General features: G+C 39.8%; 6 protein-coding genes across 9 annotated transcripts; 4 read left to right on the top strand and 2 right to left on the bottom strand.

The window, feature by feature from the left end:
- Positions 1-444: 444 nt before the first annotated feature.
- Positions 445-2747, bottom strand: LOC108040906 (U3 small nucleolar RNA-associated protein 25 homolog). Its single transcript, XM_017118572.2, has 3 exons — positions 2402-2747; positions 1652-2347; positions 445-1597 (listed from the first exon to the last, which is right to left on the bottom strand). Exons 1-3 carry the CDS (start codon positions 2661-2663, stop codon positions 462-464), a joined length of 2094 nt encoding a protein of 697 aa, XP_016974061.2. The 5' UTR covers positions 2664-2747; the 3' UTR covers positions 445-461.
- Positions 2748-3333: 586 nt separating this feature from the next.
- LOC108053104 (probable transaldolase) lies at positions 3334-5061 on the top strand. Its single transcript, XM_017135688.2, has 3 exons — positions 3334-3463; positions 4016-4139; positions 4197-5061. Exons 1-3 carry the CDS (start codon positions 3367-3369, stop codon positions 4969-4971), a joined length of 996 nt encoding a protein of 331 aa, XP_016991177.1. The 5' UTR covers positions 3334-3366; the 3' UTR covers positions 4972-5061.
- A 363-nt stretch (positions 5062-5424) lies between these two features.
- Positions 5425-9993, top strand: LOC108053099 (guanine nucleotide-binding protein G(s) subunit alpha). 3 transcript variants are annotated; one of them, XM_017135680.2, is made up of 9 exons: positions 5425-5491; positions 7370-7847; positions 7932-8028; positions 8092-8212; positions 8634-8762; positions 8829-9008; positions 9069-9193; positions 9514-9596; positions 9659-9993. In XM_017135680.2, the coding sequence occupies exons 2-9, from the start codon at positions 7572-7574 to the stop codon at positions 9803-9805; spliced, it is 1158 nt and encodes a 385-aa protein (XP_016991169.2). In that variant the 5' UTR covers positions 5425-5491; positions 7370-7571; the 3' UTR covers positions 9806-9993. The 3 variants fall into 3 exon arrangements, with proteins under 3 accessions (XP_016991169.2, XP_016991171.2, XP_016991170.2); XM_017135682.2 differs by having other exon boundaries at positions 5426-5491; positions 9523-9596; XM_017135681.2 differs by lacking the exon at positions 5425-5491 and adding an exon at positions 5533-5704.
- A 34-nt stretch (positions 9994-10027) lies between these two features.
- On the bottom strand, positions 10028-11824 carry LOC108053101. 2 transcript variants are annotated; one of them, XM_017135683.1, is made up of 4 exons: positions 11685-11824; positions 11534-11579; positions 10709-10745; positions 10028-10410 (listed from the first exon to the last, which is right to left on the bottom strand). In XM_017135683.1, the coding sequence occupies exons 1-4, from the start codon at positions 11751-11753 to the stop codon at positions 10149-10151; spliced, it is 414 nt and encodes a 137-aa protein (XP_016991172.1). In that variant the 5' UTR covers positions 11754-11824; the 3' UTR covers positions 10028-10148. The 2 variants fall into 2 exon arrangements, with proteins under 2 accessions (XP_016991172.1, XP_016991173.1); XM_017135684.1 differs by lacking the exons at positions 10028-10410; positions 10709-10745 and adding an exon at positions 10875-11301.
- A 1041-nt stretch (positions 11825-12865) lies between these two features.
- Positions 12866-16014, top strand: LOC108053097 (stomatin-like protein 2, mitochondrial). The gene is made up of 7 exons (XM_017135678.1): positions 12866-13005; positions 13071-13172; positions 13235-13442; positions 13502-13701; positions 13762-13906; positions 13967-14082; positions 15705-16014. The coding sequence occupies exons 1-7, from the start codon at positions 12958-12960 to the stop codon at positions 15984-15986; spliced, it is 1101 nt and encodes a 366-aa protein (XP_016991167.1). The 5' UTR covers positions 12866-12957; the 3' UTR covers positions 15987-16014.
- LOC108053095 (fizzy-related protein homolog) lies at positions 14096-15692 on the top strand. Its single transcript, XM_017135676.1, has one exon. The coding sequence runs from the start codon at positions 14229-14231 to the stop codon at positions 15579-15581; it is 1353 nt and encodes a 450-aa protein (XP_016991165.1). The 5' UTR covers positions 14096-14228; the 3' UTR covers positions 15582-15692.
- Positions 16015-16036: the final 22 nt, after the last annotated feature.

Here is a 16036-nt window from a genome sequence, read left to right on the forward strand (position 1 = left end):
TTAATTTGACTGAGACTTCCTCTGTAAATCAGTTAATCACAGCGATCTTGCTTTATTTTCTTTATCAAAAATTATTGTTATTTGCAAACAACGGCAGATGTTTTTTAAACAAGCAAACAATAAGATTCACATTTTTCAAGTTCATAAAAGTTTACGAAACAGTATTTTCCTGTAATTGGCACACTTTATTACACAACTATTTGCTAATTATTCATTTTTTCATAATTCCGTATTGCGTAATGACAAAGAGAAGAGATAAACTAGATAGAAGCAGTTTGCTACCCTTAACATCAGATCAATCACCTACCCAGTTCCTCTTGAAATCTTTACGTCACAAAAACATTTTAACCCAAAAATAGATCTCAAACTAAAAAATATCAGCAATATTACTATATACCTTGTACAAAAAGGTAATATGTTAATTCAAAATGAAATATGTACATGTCAGCTACTGAAGGCTTTTATGTTTTATTGGAAAAAAGGTAAGAATCTTTTTTACCCGAAGTCAATTTAACAGCATTTTCGCTTCCAACAATGTTACTTAAACTTAGCAGGTCATATTTTGTGTACAGGATATTGACGGACATTTCTTCACCGAAACCATCCCGTGGGTTTTGATTGGACTCGAGCATCAAATTGATCATTTCAGAATAAAAATGCGGAAAGTTGGGAGGTTGATACATAATCAAATTCCGTATGCCCTTAATTCTGGTGCGCCGGAAGAAGTGTGCTCTTTCCGAGTACAGTAGAACAGATGCTCCGCTGTGGAAGAATATATCTCTCGCCCGGGAAATTTTTTCTTTCTTTGTATACTCATTTATCTGAACAAAACTGACCATTTCGGTTTTGAAATAATTTCGTATCCGTACGTAGTCAAAATAGCTGGGCACGTAGAGCATGCAATGGGAAAACCCGGGCTTTCTGAATTGGGGCATAATATGTTTGACGAAGTATTGAAATCTATCGTCGAATGTTGACTCCACGTTGGAGCAACTGATTCGGCGGAAAACCTGCTGAATTGGTGTCAGCACATTGCGGATATCTCCATTCTCGATCAGATTCGTGATCCGTACTTTCCCCTGGTAATTGTTGCATTTACTATTGAGCACTGCTCGGAATTCTGGGAGCTCATGGGATGAGAAAAACAGGGTTTGGCGGTAGAAACTTGAAGCTCCACTGAGGCACCAAGTTCGAACTCTTTGGCAATTTGTATCTGGCAGCTTCTGCGGCTGCAAATGTAGGTGATCCAGAGAGTGTAAAAGATTTTCCCAATTCTGCGCCAAAAAGAGTTCGGCTTGGTCAATTATAAGCAGTTCAATAGAGTTTAAAAAGTCAAAGTCACTATCCTTGTCTGTAACCAGCATTCTCAGCCCCAAGGGAGACGCGATCAATATGTCTGATGAGTTCATATCGGAAAAAAGTGACATTGTTTTCTTGGTAAAGCGAATACCCAGTTTAAAGTTATCATCTGTGTTGCCACTGAACGTTTGTTCATAGTCCACTGGCTTGGGGTTGGTTTTTGGAAAATATATCGTGTTGCCAGAGTAATCTCCCAGAAAGCGTTCATAGTTGGCAATTGAGGTCTTTCTAGCCTGATCTGTAAAGTATTTGATAAGTTTGATTCTTCAACTGTTTTTAACGGGTTACCTACCTTCTTGGCTGCCGAAAAGTAGGTCTCCGATTATATTGACAATCTTTAGTGCCGACTCCCTGAAAGGCACTATGAAAACTACTTTCATCCGCTTCAGTCCTTGGTCTCTGAAGCTTTCTGGTATAGAGATTTCGTTTGGCGACAATTTCTGGGATTTAGCCAGTGCTGAAACCTTTTCGTTGTTACGCAATATCAGGGACCTGACTTTAAGCATGTGGTTGAGGGCATGCAGACAGTATACATATCGGATATCCTCGGCATTAGCATGTGTTCGGTGGGGGTAATAAATATCCTGATAGTTATTTGCAACGTAGAAGAGTTGCGACTGCAGGGCGGTGAGTGGAAGCTTGGCGTTTCCGCAAATGGACAGTTTTACCTCCAATTTTTGGAGATCTGACGAAGTGGTAATGTCTTTGGGTTCGTTGCAATCAGGCTCTTTGAAGTCTTCAGACATTTGTGGAATCTCAAACTTTACATTCCCCAAAGCAGACCAATTATTCTTGATGCTCTTCACATCTTTTCCCGCAATCAAATCGTTGATATTGTCTGTGGACAGCTCAAAATCGAAGCGTTTTGTAAACGAATTGTATGTTTCCAATTCCGCATTTATCTGCACAGAACGCTTTTCCTTATTGGGTTTTATCTTTTTAGGCACCGGAATAACTGTGTCCTCCGTATTTGAGCTAAGAATCTGACCTGAAAATATGATTTAGTGTTAAAGAAGCATTTTTAACGTTATTATAAAAGTACTTGTGGGAATGTGATTATATCCAGTCACGAGTTGTTCGTAGAATCCAGCCTCATCAACATCGTCCTGAATCTCTGGCAGCAGTTCGGCAACGGGTTCATATTCCTGTTTTGGGACTGCCGGAATTCTCTCCCTGCGATGGGACTCCTCCATTTGCTTGCTCCTCTGGATGAAGCTATAGTTTTTCGAGAACCTTTCATTTCGGCGCACGGGTGTTGTTTTTTTGTAGGGTTTCGCCCTGTTTTTAGAGTGCTTTTGCTTCATTTTAAATTGTTTGTTCGGGAGAAACAGTTGAACACACGTGTGGTAGAAGCAAACATACACACAAACATATGTTATGATTGAGGAATCCGATCGAAAATATCGATAGTTCTTAGAGGTGGAACGTGGTGAAGTTTCAGGCGAAATGCTAATTCAACAAAACTTGAATCATTAACAAAATGGTGCTATTATTATAATACCATTTTGTTAAATTAAGATAGATATTTTAGTATGTCTCTCTATTCAGATTGTCAACAATAAATGTATGAACATTTTTTTGTCCAATTCTCGTAGAAAAACCTGATGTTCTCTTAACTTTAACTGAACAACAAAATGTTGTACCTGGTTTTATTTTGTACCAACAAGTATGTAGACTTTATTTTTCGGATGTTAATATATAAGAGACTTTCTTTTGGTGACTTTTGGGCGAAAATAAAAGATGATTGGTTAATACTAAGGTCTGATTTTGAAATTTCTGGAGGGACATTGAAAAACCCTTCAATTAAGTGTCATTTTAAAATATGCACACTATCATTCTCGCAATGGATCCAATATTTGCAATTGTATCTTGGCTTTCTAAGCTGCTCCATGAAGAATTCCCCTAATGTGCCTTTTTAAACCGAAGTTACTTAGTTTAGTATATTTTTAGAGCCCCACGGTATAAAATGCCGCTCCAATAGCGACCTTATTGCATTGACTTTAGGACATGGGAAGTGATCGCACGTTGAAAAAGCAAAAGATGTCGGTTTTACAAGAACTTAAGAAAATCACCACCATCGTCGCAGATACCGGCGACTTTGAAGGTAAATATACTCTCCATATACAGTTACATATCTTCTCCGGACCGAATTTAATGTAAATCTGCCAAAGCTGGGGATGAATCATCTTGAAGTACAAACGCATATTATGTTTGTAACCCAGAGCTCGAAAACATTCGATTTACTTAAATACAGTCCAAGTTTCTGCATCGCTTGTACATATGTAATGTAACGTAAGTTGAACCAAAAGATACACATAAACCATAGGCCATTTGAGCCATCTCGATAGCAGTTTGTCTTATCTGCTGCAGTGAAGATCAAATAAAAGTGAAAAGTAAAAACCAAGCTGACTTTAGTTTGACCTTAGGTGCTTACGTGTGCTGGAAATGTGACCGCTATAGTATGTCCCAGTGATAAGGTTTTGTTTAAATGCGAAAGCTGCTCAAAAAGGTCGAAGATATTTTCAGTCGGGCGATTGAAAAATGAAAGTCGTTCAACAGGTTTTTTGTGGCTTTATAGAATTTGCAATGTAATTCAGATGCTTGGCCCCGTATTTATGCAAATACCCAGAGAACTAAACTTTATTTTTGATTTCAGCTATTAACATCTACAAGCCCACAGATGCCACGACCAATCCCTCTCTTATTTTGTCCGCTTCCTCCATGGAGCGGTACCAGCCTCTGGTGCAAAAGGCCGTAGCCTACGCCAAAGGCAAAAAGGGGTAAGAAGTCTATGAAAATATCCGAAAAATATAAGTTTAATATAAAAATATTTCCAGCTCCGTGAGTGACCAAGTGGCCGAGGCCATGGATTACCTATGCGTGCTGTTCGGAACGGAAATCTTAAAGGTTGTCCCTGGCCGAGTTTCCACTGAAATCGATGCCCGTCTCTCTTTCGACACCAAGAAGAGTGTGGCGAAGGCCCTGAAGCTGATTGATCTGTACAAATCGCTGGGCATTGGCAAGGAGCGAATCCTGATCAAGCTGGCCTCCACCTGGGAGGGTATCAAGGCTGCTGAGATCCTGGAGAACGAGCACGGCGTGCACTGCAACCTGACGCTCCTCTTTTCGTTCGCCCAAGCCGTGGCCTGCGCCGAGGCCGGAGTGACCCTGATCTCTCCGTTCGTGGGCAGGATCCTGGACTGGTATGTGGCCAACACGGAGACCAAGAAGTTCGAGGCCCTGAAGGATCCGGGTGTAATCTCAGTGACCAACATCTACAACTACTACAAGAAGTTCGGCTACAAAACCCTGGTAATGGGCGCCTCCTTCCGCAATGTGGGCGAGATCAAGGCCCTGGCTGGCTGCGACTTGCTCACCATCAGTCCCTCGCTGCTCAAGGAGCTCGAGAATGAGACCGAGTCGGTGATCACCTACTTGTCCGAGAGCAACGCCAAGCTGCAGGACATCGAGAAGATCACTGTGGACGAGAGCAAGTTCCGCTGGCTGCTCAACGAGGACGCCATGGCCACCGACAAACTGTCCGAGGGAATTAGAAAGTTTGCCGTGGATACTGTTAAGCTGGAGAGTTTGATTAAGACCTATCTTAAGTAGATGTTGGTTCCGGTTGTTGGTGGAGGATGAAAACAACAATTGTTTAAAAACAAATAATTTTATACTTTAATAAAAATGAAAAGAAAGATACTTTTAACTAATGTACGAAAACCATTTGGGCACTTTATCATACATTTTGCCCATTCAGACGATTATTTTTACAGAACTATTTCGATTGGCCCTTATCAATACATTTTCTAATCGTTCTTAAAGGTTTGTTACAAACCTGTGTAAAAATATATGTAAGAATCTGTAAAAAAGACTTAAAATGTAAAATATCGCATTCGTTTTTCGAATCGGAATAATTCTACACCAATTAAGACAAAGTAATTGTAAAAACTTTGCAAGTTTTTTAAAAAAGATACAAATTGTAGGACTGTTCTCGGCTACCGTTCAATAATATCTCTAAAAGTATCTCTACATTGCGCTCTCACTATCCGATAGTCAGGCAAAATATCGATAAAAGTATCTACTTTGTTGCATCCCTAGGTTGATACATAAAATAAAAAATATATAAAAAGTGAGTTAGTACTGGTATTAAAAGTAATTTTTAAGTAACAAATTGATGTATTGCAACCACGCACATATAAAGAATTTTGGGCGGTTGAAAAAAAGTGGCTGAAGCGTCAAGTGCGATAGAACTAGCCTTTTTCAACACCCGAAAGTCGCTCCCCAACAGAATCGTGCACCTATAGTTTTAGCCCGAAGTTGCTCCCATGAATAAAAATGTTCGGTAATTTCACGGTAAACAATAACCATTGTCAAACATAGGGAAATAAGTCGCGTACATGTACGTAATTAGATTCGCGCAAAGATGTGATTCGCGGACCTATATCTATTCGATCCGATTCGATTTGATTCGATTCGAGTCCGACTTCCTGACGTCCTACGTCCTGCGTCCTTAAACCTGAAATCAGTGAAAAATCGTTCGCGCATGAATATTCAAAATACTATCCTATCCGATTCGATTCACGATGGTTATACCATATAATATAGTTTCCCAAAGTGTCAAAGAAATGGCAAATATTCGGAGGCACGGAGCACATACGTATTGATATATGTACATACATTTATTTATGTACATCCATTCACACATGCGAACCGAGAACTTGTGTATATATCTAAATACATACGTACGTATATACGAGTAGATACACAACGGTGTGTACACATATCTGTGAGATATATATGTGCCCGTGCCCGCTTAGATCCCGATGAATTTATGTACATATATTTACATTAAAATCTGCATATCTACGGCTATATGTCCGTTAGATATATACATATCTTCCTTCGACTTTTGTCGGTCTGTCGTCCGTCCGTGGGCAATAATTAATAGATTAAATACGTTTTTTGTGTGCATATAATAAATTCATATTTGAGCAAAAGTTTAATCAAATTCTCGCCCAATATATGTAAATTTTCGCAAACTGTGTACTGGCGGGTACACACAGCCATCTGAGTTTTAACTGCAGATGGAATTATGTTGGTATCTCTATATACATGCGTACCTGCACCTTAGTATGCGCGAAAATTCCACCCGCCCTCTTCTTCACCTGTTACACTACGCCGATGTGGATGTGAATATGAATGTCATGATGATGATGATGATGAATTCCAATCGCCCGACGAGAATGTACGGGCGTTTGCGTGGAGTAATTTTTGATTTTTATTTTGATTTGGATTGCACTCGTTAATAAAGCCAGCATTATTTTCGGACTCCAAATATAAGTGACTCATTGGGCAGCCGTGGGCGGCAATGTCAGAAATGTCGCCTTGGCTTAGGCGCCTATTATGGGCGATATTGGTGATATAGGTGATATAGGGGCACTGATGTAGGTTCATAAATCCCTTGGAATACACACCTGCCACCTGCCGTTGATATTTACGATTTTATGTAAACAAAAGGCGTCAGTTCATAAAAGTGCCCAAATTAATAATTCTTGAATTTTATCAAGAGATCTCATTAATTTAAGATTGAATATTGTGTAATTCTTAATAACAGTTCGGTATATAGTTCGCTTAACCATTGAAAATTTTACCCATCCTACGGGGTTCCAAAGACCTTTTTTAAAATGAATAAGCATTGGTCCTTAAACATGATATGATTTTCAAAACAAGTCTAATATGAATAGTACTTTTTTAATCCTGGTTTATATTACCTAAAAATGTATACAAATATATCCGTTTTTAAAAGTATATTTTCACTTTTCCCATTTAAATAAATGCTTGCAATGTTTCAAGATAAGAAATACCCAGTTTTTGGAACCCATAATAAATAAAACTCATTTTTAATCTTAAAGTATGGGAAACCACTATTTATTCATGCGATTTGAATACTAACTAAAGAGAGATACACCGATTAACCTACTTAACTTCTTTTACTTTGCCAATCCAGCTTGCTACAGAGATCTACTGAATCGCTGAGCCAACGGTGGTGTCACTGAGATCGGAGACCTGAAGTGTACATAAGGACATTGTGTATAGATCCGAGGAACTCAGCTATACTGGAGCAGAACGGAGAAAGCACAAGGGGTGCCGAGTCACCCGACGCGAACCAGGAAAACCGAGCGACGTGTTGGTGGACCCCGTGGGCTGCGATGGGTTGCTTTGGGTCCCCCACCTCAAAGCAGTCGGATGTGAACTCGGAGGACTCGAAAAGCCAGAAGCGCCGGAGCGATGCAATATCTAGACAGTTGCAGAAGGACAAACAGCTCTACAGGGCCACACACAGGCTGCTCCTCCTGGGGGCGGGCGAGTCCGGCAAATCCACTATAGTCAAGCAAATGCGAATATTGCATGTCGACGGATTTTCTGAAACAGAGAAGAAACAGAAAATTGATGATATTAAAAAGAATATTCGAGACGCTATCTTGGTGAGTTGGATCAATAAAGATTACTTTAAGTTCATAGCTAGTGAAAAACTGTATGCTAAGCAAGTAATTTATTTTCTTTTACAGACTATTACAGGAGCCATGAGCACACTTAATCCACCTGTAGCTTTAGAAAAGAAAGAAAATGAACCCAGAGTGGAATACATTCAGGATTATGCATCTAGTAAGACAATTTATCTACTCAACTCAAGTTGTTTTTAACCTTAACTTTTGTCTTTTCCCACAGGTCCGGATTTTAATTATCCTCCTGAATTTTATGAACATACAGAAGAACTATGGAAAGACAAAGGCGTTCTTCAAACCTATGAGAGGTCGAATGAGTATCAATTAATTGATTGTGCGAAATAGTAAGTATTGTCTTTACTTTATAAAGTAACAATCGATGTGGTTAGCCAACAAATTTATTTTTGTAGTAATGTCCGAATACAAATTAATTTATTTATTAATCCCAAAAGTGAATGTCATCTATTTTAAAAGCTTAACTGTGTGTTTTTCTTGGAAGTGCACCAGTTACTGATGGTTAAGAATATTCGTTGGATTGAAAGTATGCATCTTTTAAATTTCAAAAAGTCAATTGCTTTGTAGAAGTGCGTCAAAAATACCTCTAAGACAAGGCTAATTCGTAATCGTGGTATTTCAAGTCCTTTACTCTTAAGCTTGTATAACTGTAATAAATTAGAGAGTAACATCAGTAGATTCCTTTAGTTATTTTAAATATATGATAGAAACAAACCCGTACTTATAAATACCATTTATTTCACATTAAAGCTTCCTGGACCGAGTAAGCACAATCAAGAATCCAAACTATACCCCTAATGAGCAGGATATTCTTCGGTGCCGTGTTTTGACTTCTGGAATTTTTGAAACAAGATTTCAAGTGGACAAAGTAAATTTTCAGTAAGTACATCGAGTGCGGCAGTACTTAACAAATCGAAAATAACCTTTTTAAATGTACGTGTGCAGCATGTTTGATGTCGGAGGACAGCGAGACGAGCGTAGAAAATGGATTCAATGTTTCAATGATGTAACTGCTATTATATTCGTAACTGCGTGCTCAAGTTATAACATGGTTTTGCGTGAAGATCCCACCCAAAATCGACTTCGAGAATCTTTGGATTTGTTCAAGAGTATTTGGAACAACAGGTGAATTTAAAGCTCGCACACTTTTAAGATCAGTAAACTAACATGGGCTTTTCTTTATAGATGGCTTCGCACGATTTCTATTATACTATTTTTAAATAAGCAAGATTTGTTAGCAGAGAAAATTAAGGCTGGAAAAAGTAAATTGTCGGAATATTTCTCCGAGTTTAACAAATACCAAACGCCAAGTAAGTAAAATAGCAGAATCCAAAAATCCATCCTCTTTAAAACCCAAAGCGAAGGCTTTCCTTTTGAATAATTTTGGCAAGACTAAAAAACAGGGAAGGATACATCATGACGACCATCAAAACCAGGATTAATTGGACAATTGATCACTTAATAATAACCAACTGACAATGACAACAAATTGTTTATCACTTGAATGATGCACAATGGAAAAAAATACTCCAACTTGACTTACAAATTCTGTTCAAAATTGAAACTCATACCTTATTTAACTTAAGAAATTTAATGGATAATATGTTTTTGTCTAATTTCAAATGTGCTGTCGACACAGGTGACGCAATAATGGAATCCAATGACGACCCAGAAGTAATACGAGCAAAATATTTCATACGAGACGAGTTTCTGGTAGGTTATGTCCGCGCTCCTTAAACAAATGCAATGCTCATTGAGATTCTCTATTTAATTAGCGTATATCTACCGCTAGCGGAGACGGTAAACACTACTGCTATCCACATTTCACATGCGCCGTTGACACAGAAAACATTAAACGTGTGTTTAATGATTGCAGAGACATTATTCAAAGGATGCACCTTCGTCAATATGAATTGTTATAGGTTATCCCCATCGCCGTAATGCAAGTAAATAAAAATATTAATGACTTACTGTTTTAAATATAATTATCAAATGTAATTTGTATTTAAATAGTCCCTTGATTAAAAAAAAATTCGCTGCATTTAGATCTGGTATGACCTTTCACAAAACTCAACATTAAAGAATAATAAATAAACATGTTAATAACAGAGACGATCGTTTTATTCATAGTAGACTAAAAATGAGGATGCACGTTGTTTATTTTCTATAATCCCTTCACATGAAGCATTTTAAGAGTATATTCGCGATTCGATCGGTATCGGTATTCGTGTCCGTGAGCATTTACAATGGTTTGAACGGGTATAACTAAACGAGTTGGTTGAGAATGCTGAAACTGGCGGAGGCCTTGTCGATTTCATCAAAGTTTCGTTTGAGCTTACTGCTCCAGGTGTCCTTGTACATCGGGTCCATCCTCACCAGGTACGGCAGCAAGTCCCTGTGGTGGCTTGTCCCCATTTTTCCAGGTATTAACCGATCTCCACAGGGTTTCACGGTGTACTTTGTCTTAAAATCGGACTGGCTGCACTCATAGCAAACGACCGTTTGTCCATTTGCAGCGGAAATCAATCTGCAGGATAAAGATACATTTGTTTAAGGATTATTTTCAGTGAGTAACAATGCCTCTAGTGTGTAAATAGGGACTTTAACATTTAGGATAGAAGGTGTTATCTGTTATCTGCATATTTACATACTGTTTCGATAACATTCGGATAAGACCTGATAACAGCATTTTAATCTTAAACAATTGATAAGTATGCGAGACAATGGGTTTTCACATGCATCTGCTATTTGCTAGTGTATCTGTGATGATGTTTAGTTCGTAGTTTATGGTTATCCTTAAAATACACACTTCTTGCAACACTCACCTAACTATAAATGGTCCATCGTACTTCTTTGAGCCGGCTTTTTGAGGAGAATGCATGAATAATTTAAATTTTAAGTAAAAATGTTAGTCAAATTTGTTACAAATCTCTGCCTTTGACAAGTTCATTAAGATAGGGCGTGCTAAATACAAAGGTGAAAATAAAACTCTCATATTAATGCAATAATTTATTAACAAATAGAAGCTACATCATTTTATATGTACATATAAAATAAATCCCATGCTTTTTATTTACATTTCAGTTTCATTACAGGTCTTCGGTACTCGATATGGTCAAAGTCAATGATGTGGTTTATATCTCTAGGATTTCTTAGTCGCTTAATAGTCGTCTACTTTCAGTCCTCTTTATCAAATGACCTCCACCAATGCTGTCTAAGCCACGTTTAGAAACTGATCGCGATAACCTATCCTGAAAGGCTTCGATATTTTTGTTTTTAGCAGGAGGATTCACATTTCGCAAATAAAGTTTGTACAACTCGTTGAATAATTGCGATGTGGTTATATCGTCGCTTAAAAATCCTGGTGTTCTTAAATTTTCGCTGTTGCCGTTAAAAAATTGTTTTAACGCTGAAAGATCTGTTAAAATAAATAATAAAATAATAGGAAATGAAGAATTAAATTGCTTATATACAAGCTAAACCATTTAAAATAATACTGTATATACTGTCTTTAAAGATTGAAAGTCCGTTATCAATGTTACCGGAACTTCCAAATCTTTAAAGGAATTCAGTCGTTTTCTAAACTTTGCTTTCCAAAGTTTTTTTAGATTTACACATAAGCTTCCACGATTTATCTCTTAAATCGTTACCTTCACATAGATATTTTCCATCCATCAATTCGTCGTTAGAAATATCCTACAATTAAAAGGGTATAATATTTATGCGAAAATTGAATTTCTTGCACTAAAATATGTTTTTCCAAAAGATATTTTCATAAACACTTGAATAACTTATACATACCACGCTCGGCGCTGCTTGAATAAAGTTTAAGAACACAGATACCACCACCAGAACAATAAAAAGATTCATATTTTTAATTGTTGACCTGGACTGGTGCTCTTGAAAAACAATACTCGTCGGAGTTTTGAAGAAGACTGTGCGCTTTATTCCGTCGTGGCTCGTTTTATACCCGATTTGGTCCTTACTTAAACAGGGTGATGGTAAATTTATGATGCAGATAACTAACGACAGCTAAAAGAGCCGCAGGAACGCACCCGTTATTAACAGCTTAGTGCTGTTTGGTTGGTTAGTGCGGTTTCCTTTATGCTCTTAATGCGTCACTTGCACCATATTTCTGGCAACTAATGGTAAATACTACAACAAACAGTGCGGAGTGTTGTCAAGATTTAAGCAAACATACGTGCACTCAAACATATGTTCAATTATTAGATTTAATTTTCATTTATATAAGAGTTGGTCCGCACTTCTGTGTCCTTTGCATTGCTTACTTCTCGGTTAATTGAGTTAACCACGAATTTAATTAAACCTTTTAAGTTTTCTTAACGGTTCTGGATATATAAAAAGTGAGTAATATATGGTTAAGGCCATATGCCTTAAGACTATATCGAATTTATGCATTATGATAACAACTAGAACAAAACCTTAACCAACTTAAACCTTTTTAAAGACTGTTTCCAAATAATGTTTTTTGTCAATGCAAAAAACATTATTTTAAACAGTCTTTAAAAATGTTTCAGGTTAAGCAGAGATTCGTTTTATTTACAGTTTTCATTCAATCATAATATTTTCATATATTAAAAAAGCAGTATTATTTCGATTTGTGGGTCCTTTGGTTTTTATACTTTCACCATTATTGCATAAGCATTTATTTTTTTACATTATAAGAATTTCAAAAATAAAACGCCCGTAAAAAGGTTTAACGTTAACAAAAAACATAGAACTTAAAATTTTGAACAGAATTTCTAAAACAATAGGGAAAAAACAAAATCTTAATGAATATGTTTGCTCTCTACTTTCTGTCACTCCAAGATATATTTCCTTATTTGCGTTAAAATATGCAATCAAAATTTTTTTTCCGTTTATAAAAGCTTTTTTAAATTCATTTTTCGCACGATTCAAATAGTGTTCTAAAATTCCCTCCTTGAAATACCCCTAACAAAAATCAATCGATTCTTTTGTGATATGAATCACCCTGTTTCCGGAGTTATCATAATGTTTTCTTCTTAGTATTTTTTGACTCTATTCCTCCTAAAATCGGCACATATATTGCGAAATGTCAAGATTTCTTTTGAACAAAAGATTTGTTCCCAGTTTGCTCCAGGTTTGGTCCAATTGATTCTAATAATATATGGTTCGATAACGCTCCGTACTAACACGTATTTGCAGCAAGATTTCTTGCTCGCCGGCTCATGGATTCCGTCCCAATCTCGGAGGGGAAAGGCCTCGACACCCATAAACATGTGTGTTATGTTTGTGCCCCAGCAAGAGGTAGGTTTTGTTGCCTGATCTTTCGAGTCCACAATACTATAATCCGTAACTTTTTTTCCAAGGCCTGGGTGGTCGAGCGCATGGGTCGGTTTCATAGGATTCTGGACCCCGGCCTGAATATTCTGGTTCCCGTGGCGGACAAAATCAAATACGTGCAGAGCCTGAAGGAAATAGCCATAGATGTCCCAAAGCAAAGTGCTATTACCTCCGATAACGTTACCTTAAGTATCGACGGTGTGCTCTACTTGCGAATCATCGATCCTTATAAAGGTAGGTCATAAATCCATTCGCTTCTGCGTGAATTCACCATCTGTTATATCACCATTAAGCCTCATACGGCGTGGAGGATCCGGAGTTTGCCATAACACAGCTGGCCCAGACGACGATGAGATCGGAGCTGGGCAAGATGTCCATGGACAAGGTCTTTCGCGAAAGGGAGTCTCTGAACGTCAGCATAGTGGACTCGATCAACAAGGCCAGCGAGGCGTGGGGCATCGCCTGTTTGCGTTACGAGATCCGTGATATTCGAGTAAGTTATGATTTGTAAAGATTATACATTAGTAATCGCTTGAAATAATTCCTAATTCAGCTGCCTACTAGGGTGCACGAGGCGATGCAGATGCAAGTCGAGGCTGAGCGGCGGAAAAGAGCGGCAATCCTTGAATCTGAGGGTGTTCGCGAGGCAGAAATCAATATAGCCGAGGGCAAGCGGAAGTCCAGGATCCTAGCCTCCGGTTAGCTTTAAAGGAGTTACTCAAAGATCTAGCTAATACTCAAGATTTCTTCTTCGACAGAGGCCGAGCGGCAGGAGCACATTAACAAGGCCAGTGGAGAGGCAGCTGCCATCATAGCTGTGGCGGATGCCAGGGCCCGCAGTTTGCTGGCCATCGCCAAGTCCCTGTCCCATCTGGTGAGTATTTCCCTAGGAAACTACTAACTCTTTAGTTCCGAGCAGATAGCATGCTAGGCGTTTACTCTTAAATCCTTTGCGATCGCTGGACACCTTGACAAGGCTCACACAACCATCACAGCTCGCACAAATATACAAATTTTGAAATGTTTCAACCGGAGTACGAACAACGTTTGCTTCATGGACTAGTGGACGGAAACAAGGAGCAGTTGGATCTGCGCTGCATTCCTAGACGGGCTGGCAATCAGTGGGCCCGAAACTATGCCCTCGCTCCCGGAAACTCCAGCGAGAACTCTGCATATGCGTGTTTGTTGCGCAACGAGTTCCTGGATACCAAAATCACCTCTCTGGATCAGTGTAAACAAGGTACGAAGGTCCATGCCCAGACGGGCGACTTCAAGGTGCGAGAGAAGACCCGGATCTATGGGTTTGGCAATGGGAGTTTGCCCCCGTTGCGTACACCATTCGCCAACATCAGTGAGTCCAGCCAGCGGCTGCTTAACATCTCCAAGAAACCAACGCGGCGGCTTCCACGACTCCCTTACAAGATTCTTGATGCACCAGAGCTGCAGGATGACTTCTACCTAAACCTCATCGACTGGTCTTCTGAGAACACTTTGGCCGTGGGCCTGGGCTGTTCGGTTTATCTATGGAGCGCACTCAGCGGTCAGGTAACACGGCTTTGTGACTTCAGCCAGGAGGACAACCTGGTCACAGCGGTTAGTTGGCAAGGTGGCGGACGTCAGGTTGCCATTGGAACCCTGTCCGGCTATGTGAGCATCTGGGATGCGGAGAAGCAGAAGCAACTCAATCGGCTTGACGGGCATTTTGGACGGGTAACTGCGTTGGCATGGCGCGGCAACAGTTTGGCCAGTGGATCCCGCGATCGCTCCATTCTGCAGCGAGATGTCAGAAATCCGCCGACGCACATAACCCGCTGCTTGCGCGGACACAGACACGAGGTGTGTGGCCTCCAGTGGTCGCCCAACAATCGCTACTTAGCCAGCGGGGGAAACGACAACCGCCTGCTGGTGTGGGCGGAAAACTACCCGGATCCCATCTACGCCTTCGAAGAGCACAAGGCGGTGGTGAAAGCGCTGGCCTGGTCGCCACACAAGTCCGGTCTTCTAGCCAGTGGGGGCGGGTCTGCTGATCGGTGTCTGCGCTTCTGGAACGTGCTTACCGGCAAGCTGGTGCAATGCATCGATACGGGCGCCCAGATCAGCAACCTGGCCTGGGCACGGGGCTCCTCGGAGTTAGTTACCACTCACGGACAGGCGCAGCCACAGGTCATCGTGTGGCGTTATCCCTCGCTGAAGCAAGTGGTCAGGCTTTCCGGCCACACCCACCGGGTTCTTTATTTAGCCGTGAGCCCAGACAGCGAGTCTATAGTCACCGGAGGAGCAGACGAGACGCTCCGTTTCTGGACCGTGTTCACCAAGCAAAAACCGCCAAAAGTGCCAAACTCCGTGCTCAGCCTGTATCAATCTATAAGATGAGAACGAAATTGCGACGTACCCCTTAGTTAATCGGGGGAATTATATTTTTTACAAACCACAGATTTGTTTAATAGCACTTAATTCATTTTATTTATCGATTATCTGCAATGTTATATTTTTCAGGATGGGCAAAATGCTGCCTCCCTCACACTGGCCGAGCAATACATTGGAGCCTTTAAGAAACTGGCCAAGACGAATAACACCATGATCTTGCCCTCGAATCCTGGGGATGTAAATGGCTTCGTGGCCCAGGCCCTGGCGGTTTACAATCACGTTTCCCACTCAAACCAGGTTAACAAGTCTTCTGAAAGCGTTAAGGGTGTGGGCGCCTGTTTAAACGCCAAGAATGTTGAATACAAAGAATTGCAGGAGGATAAAAACAGTGTGAAAATGAATATTGAATAGGAATGAATAAAAGGTTGTTGCTATTACATTTGCACCACTCATCGTTACGT

Source organism: Drosophila rhopaloa, unplaced genomic scaffold (assembly GCF_018152115.1).
Source record: "Drosophila rhopaloa isolate 14029-0021.01 unplaced genomic scaffold, ASM1815211v1 contig_115, whole genome shotgun sequence".
Classification (NCBI taxonomy): Eukaryota; Metazoa; Arthropoda; class Insecta; order Diptera; family Drosophilidae; genus Drosophila; species Drosophila rhopaloa.

What these genes read in the sequence shown, in the direction of transcription:
- LOC108040906 (XM_017118572.2), bottom strand. Translation starts at nt 2,663, where the DNA reads ATGAAGCAAAAGCACTCTAAAAACAGGGCGAAACCCTACAAAAAAACA. An exon ending in ATATAATCACATTCCCACAA is followed by an intron (nt 2,348 to 2,401) that starts GTACTTTTATAA and finishes TCATATTTTCAG; the next exon opens with GTCAGATTCTTAGCTCAAAT. An exon ending in ACTTTTCGGCAGCCAAGAAG is followed by an intron (nt 1,598 to 1,651) that starts GTAGGTAACCCG and finishes AATACTTTACAG; the next exon opens with ATCAGGCTAGAAAGACCTCA.
- LOC108053104 (XM_017135688.2), top strand. Translation starts at nt 3,367, where the DNA reads ATGGGAAGTGATCGCACGTTGAAAAAGCAAAAGATGTCGGTTTTACAA. An exon ending in AGATACCGGCGACTTTGAAG is followed by an intron (nt 3,464 to 4,015) that starts GTAAATATACTC and finishes TTTTGATTTCAG; the next exon opens with CTATTAACATCTACAAGCCC. An exon ending in TACGCCAAAGGCAAAAAGGG is followed by an intron (nt 4,140 to 4,196) that starts GTAAGAAGTCTA and finishes AAATATTTCCAG; the next exon opens with CTCCGTGAGTGACCAAGTGG.
- LOC108053099 (XM_017135680.2), top strand. Translation starts at nt 7,572, where the DNA reads ATGGGTTGCTTTGGGTCCCCCACCTCAAAGCAGTCGGATGTGAACTCG. An exon ending in TTAATTGATTGTGCGAAATA is followed by an intron (nt 8,213 to 8,633) that starts GTAAGTATTGTC and finishes TTCACATTAAAG; the next exon opens with CTTCCTGGACCGAGTAAGCA. An exon ending in AAGAGTATTTGGAACAACAG is followed by an intron (nt 9,009 to 9,068) that starts GTGAATTTAAAG and finishes TTTTCTTTATAG; the next exon opens with ATGGCTTCGCACGATTTCTA.
- LOC108053101 (XM_017135683.1), bottom strand. Translation starts at nt 11,753, where the DNA reads ATGAATCTTTTTATTGTTCTGGTGGTGGTATCTGTGTTCTTAAACTTT. An exon ending in TTCAAGCAGCGCCGAGCGTG is followed by an intron (nt 11,580 to 11,684) that starts GTATGTATAAGT and finishes TTTTAATTGTAG; the next exon opens with GATATTTCTAACGACGAATT. An exon ending in GATGGACCATTTATAGTTAG is followed by an intron (nt 10,411 to 10,708) that starts GTGAGTGTTGCA and finishes TTTATCCTGCAG; the next exon opens with ATTGATTTCCGCTGCAAATG.
- LOC108053097 (XM_017135678.1), top strand. Translation starts at nt 12,958, where the DNA reads ATGTCAAGATTTCTTTTGAACAAAAGATTTGTTCCCAGTTTGCTCCAG. An exon ending in TTGTTCCCAGTTTGCTCCAG is followed by an intron (nt 13,006 to 13,070) that starts GTTTGGTCCAAT and finishes ACGTATTTGCAG; the next exon opens with CAAGATTTCTTGCTCGCCGG. An exon ending in AATCATCGATCCTTATAAAG is followed by an intron (nt 13,443 to 13,501) that starts GTAGGTCATAAA and finishes ATCACCATTAAG; the next exon opens with CCTCATACGGCGTGGAGGAT.
- LOC108053095 (XM_017135676.1), top strand. Translation starts at nt 14,229, where the DNA reads ATGTTTCAACCGGAGTACGAACAACGTTTGCTTCATGGACTAGTGGAC.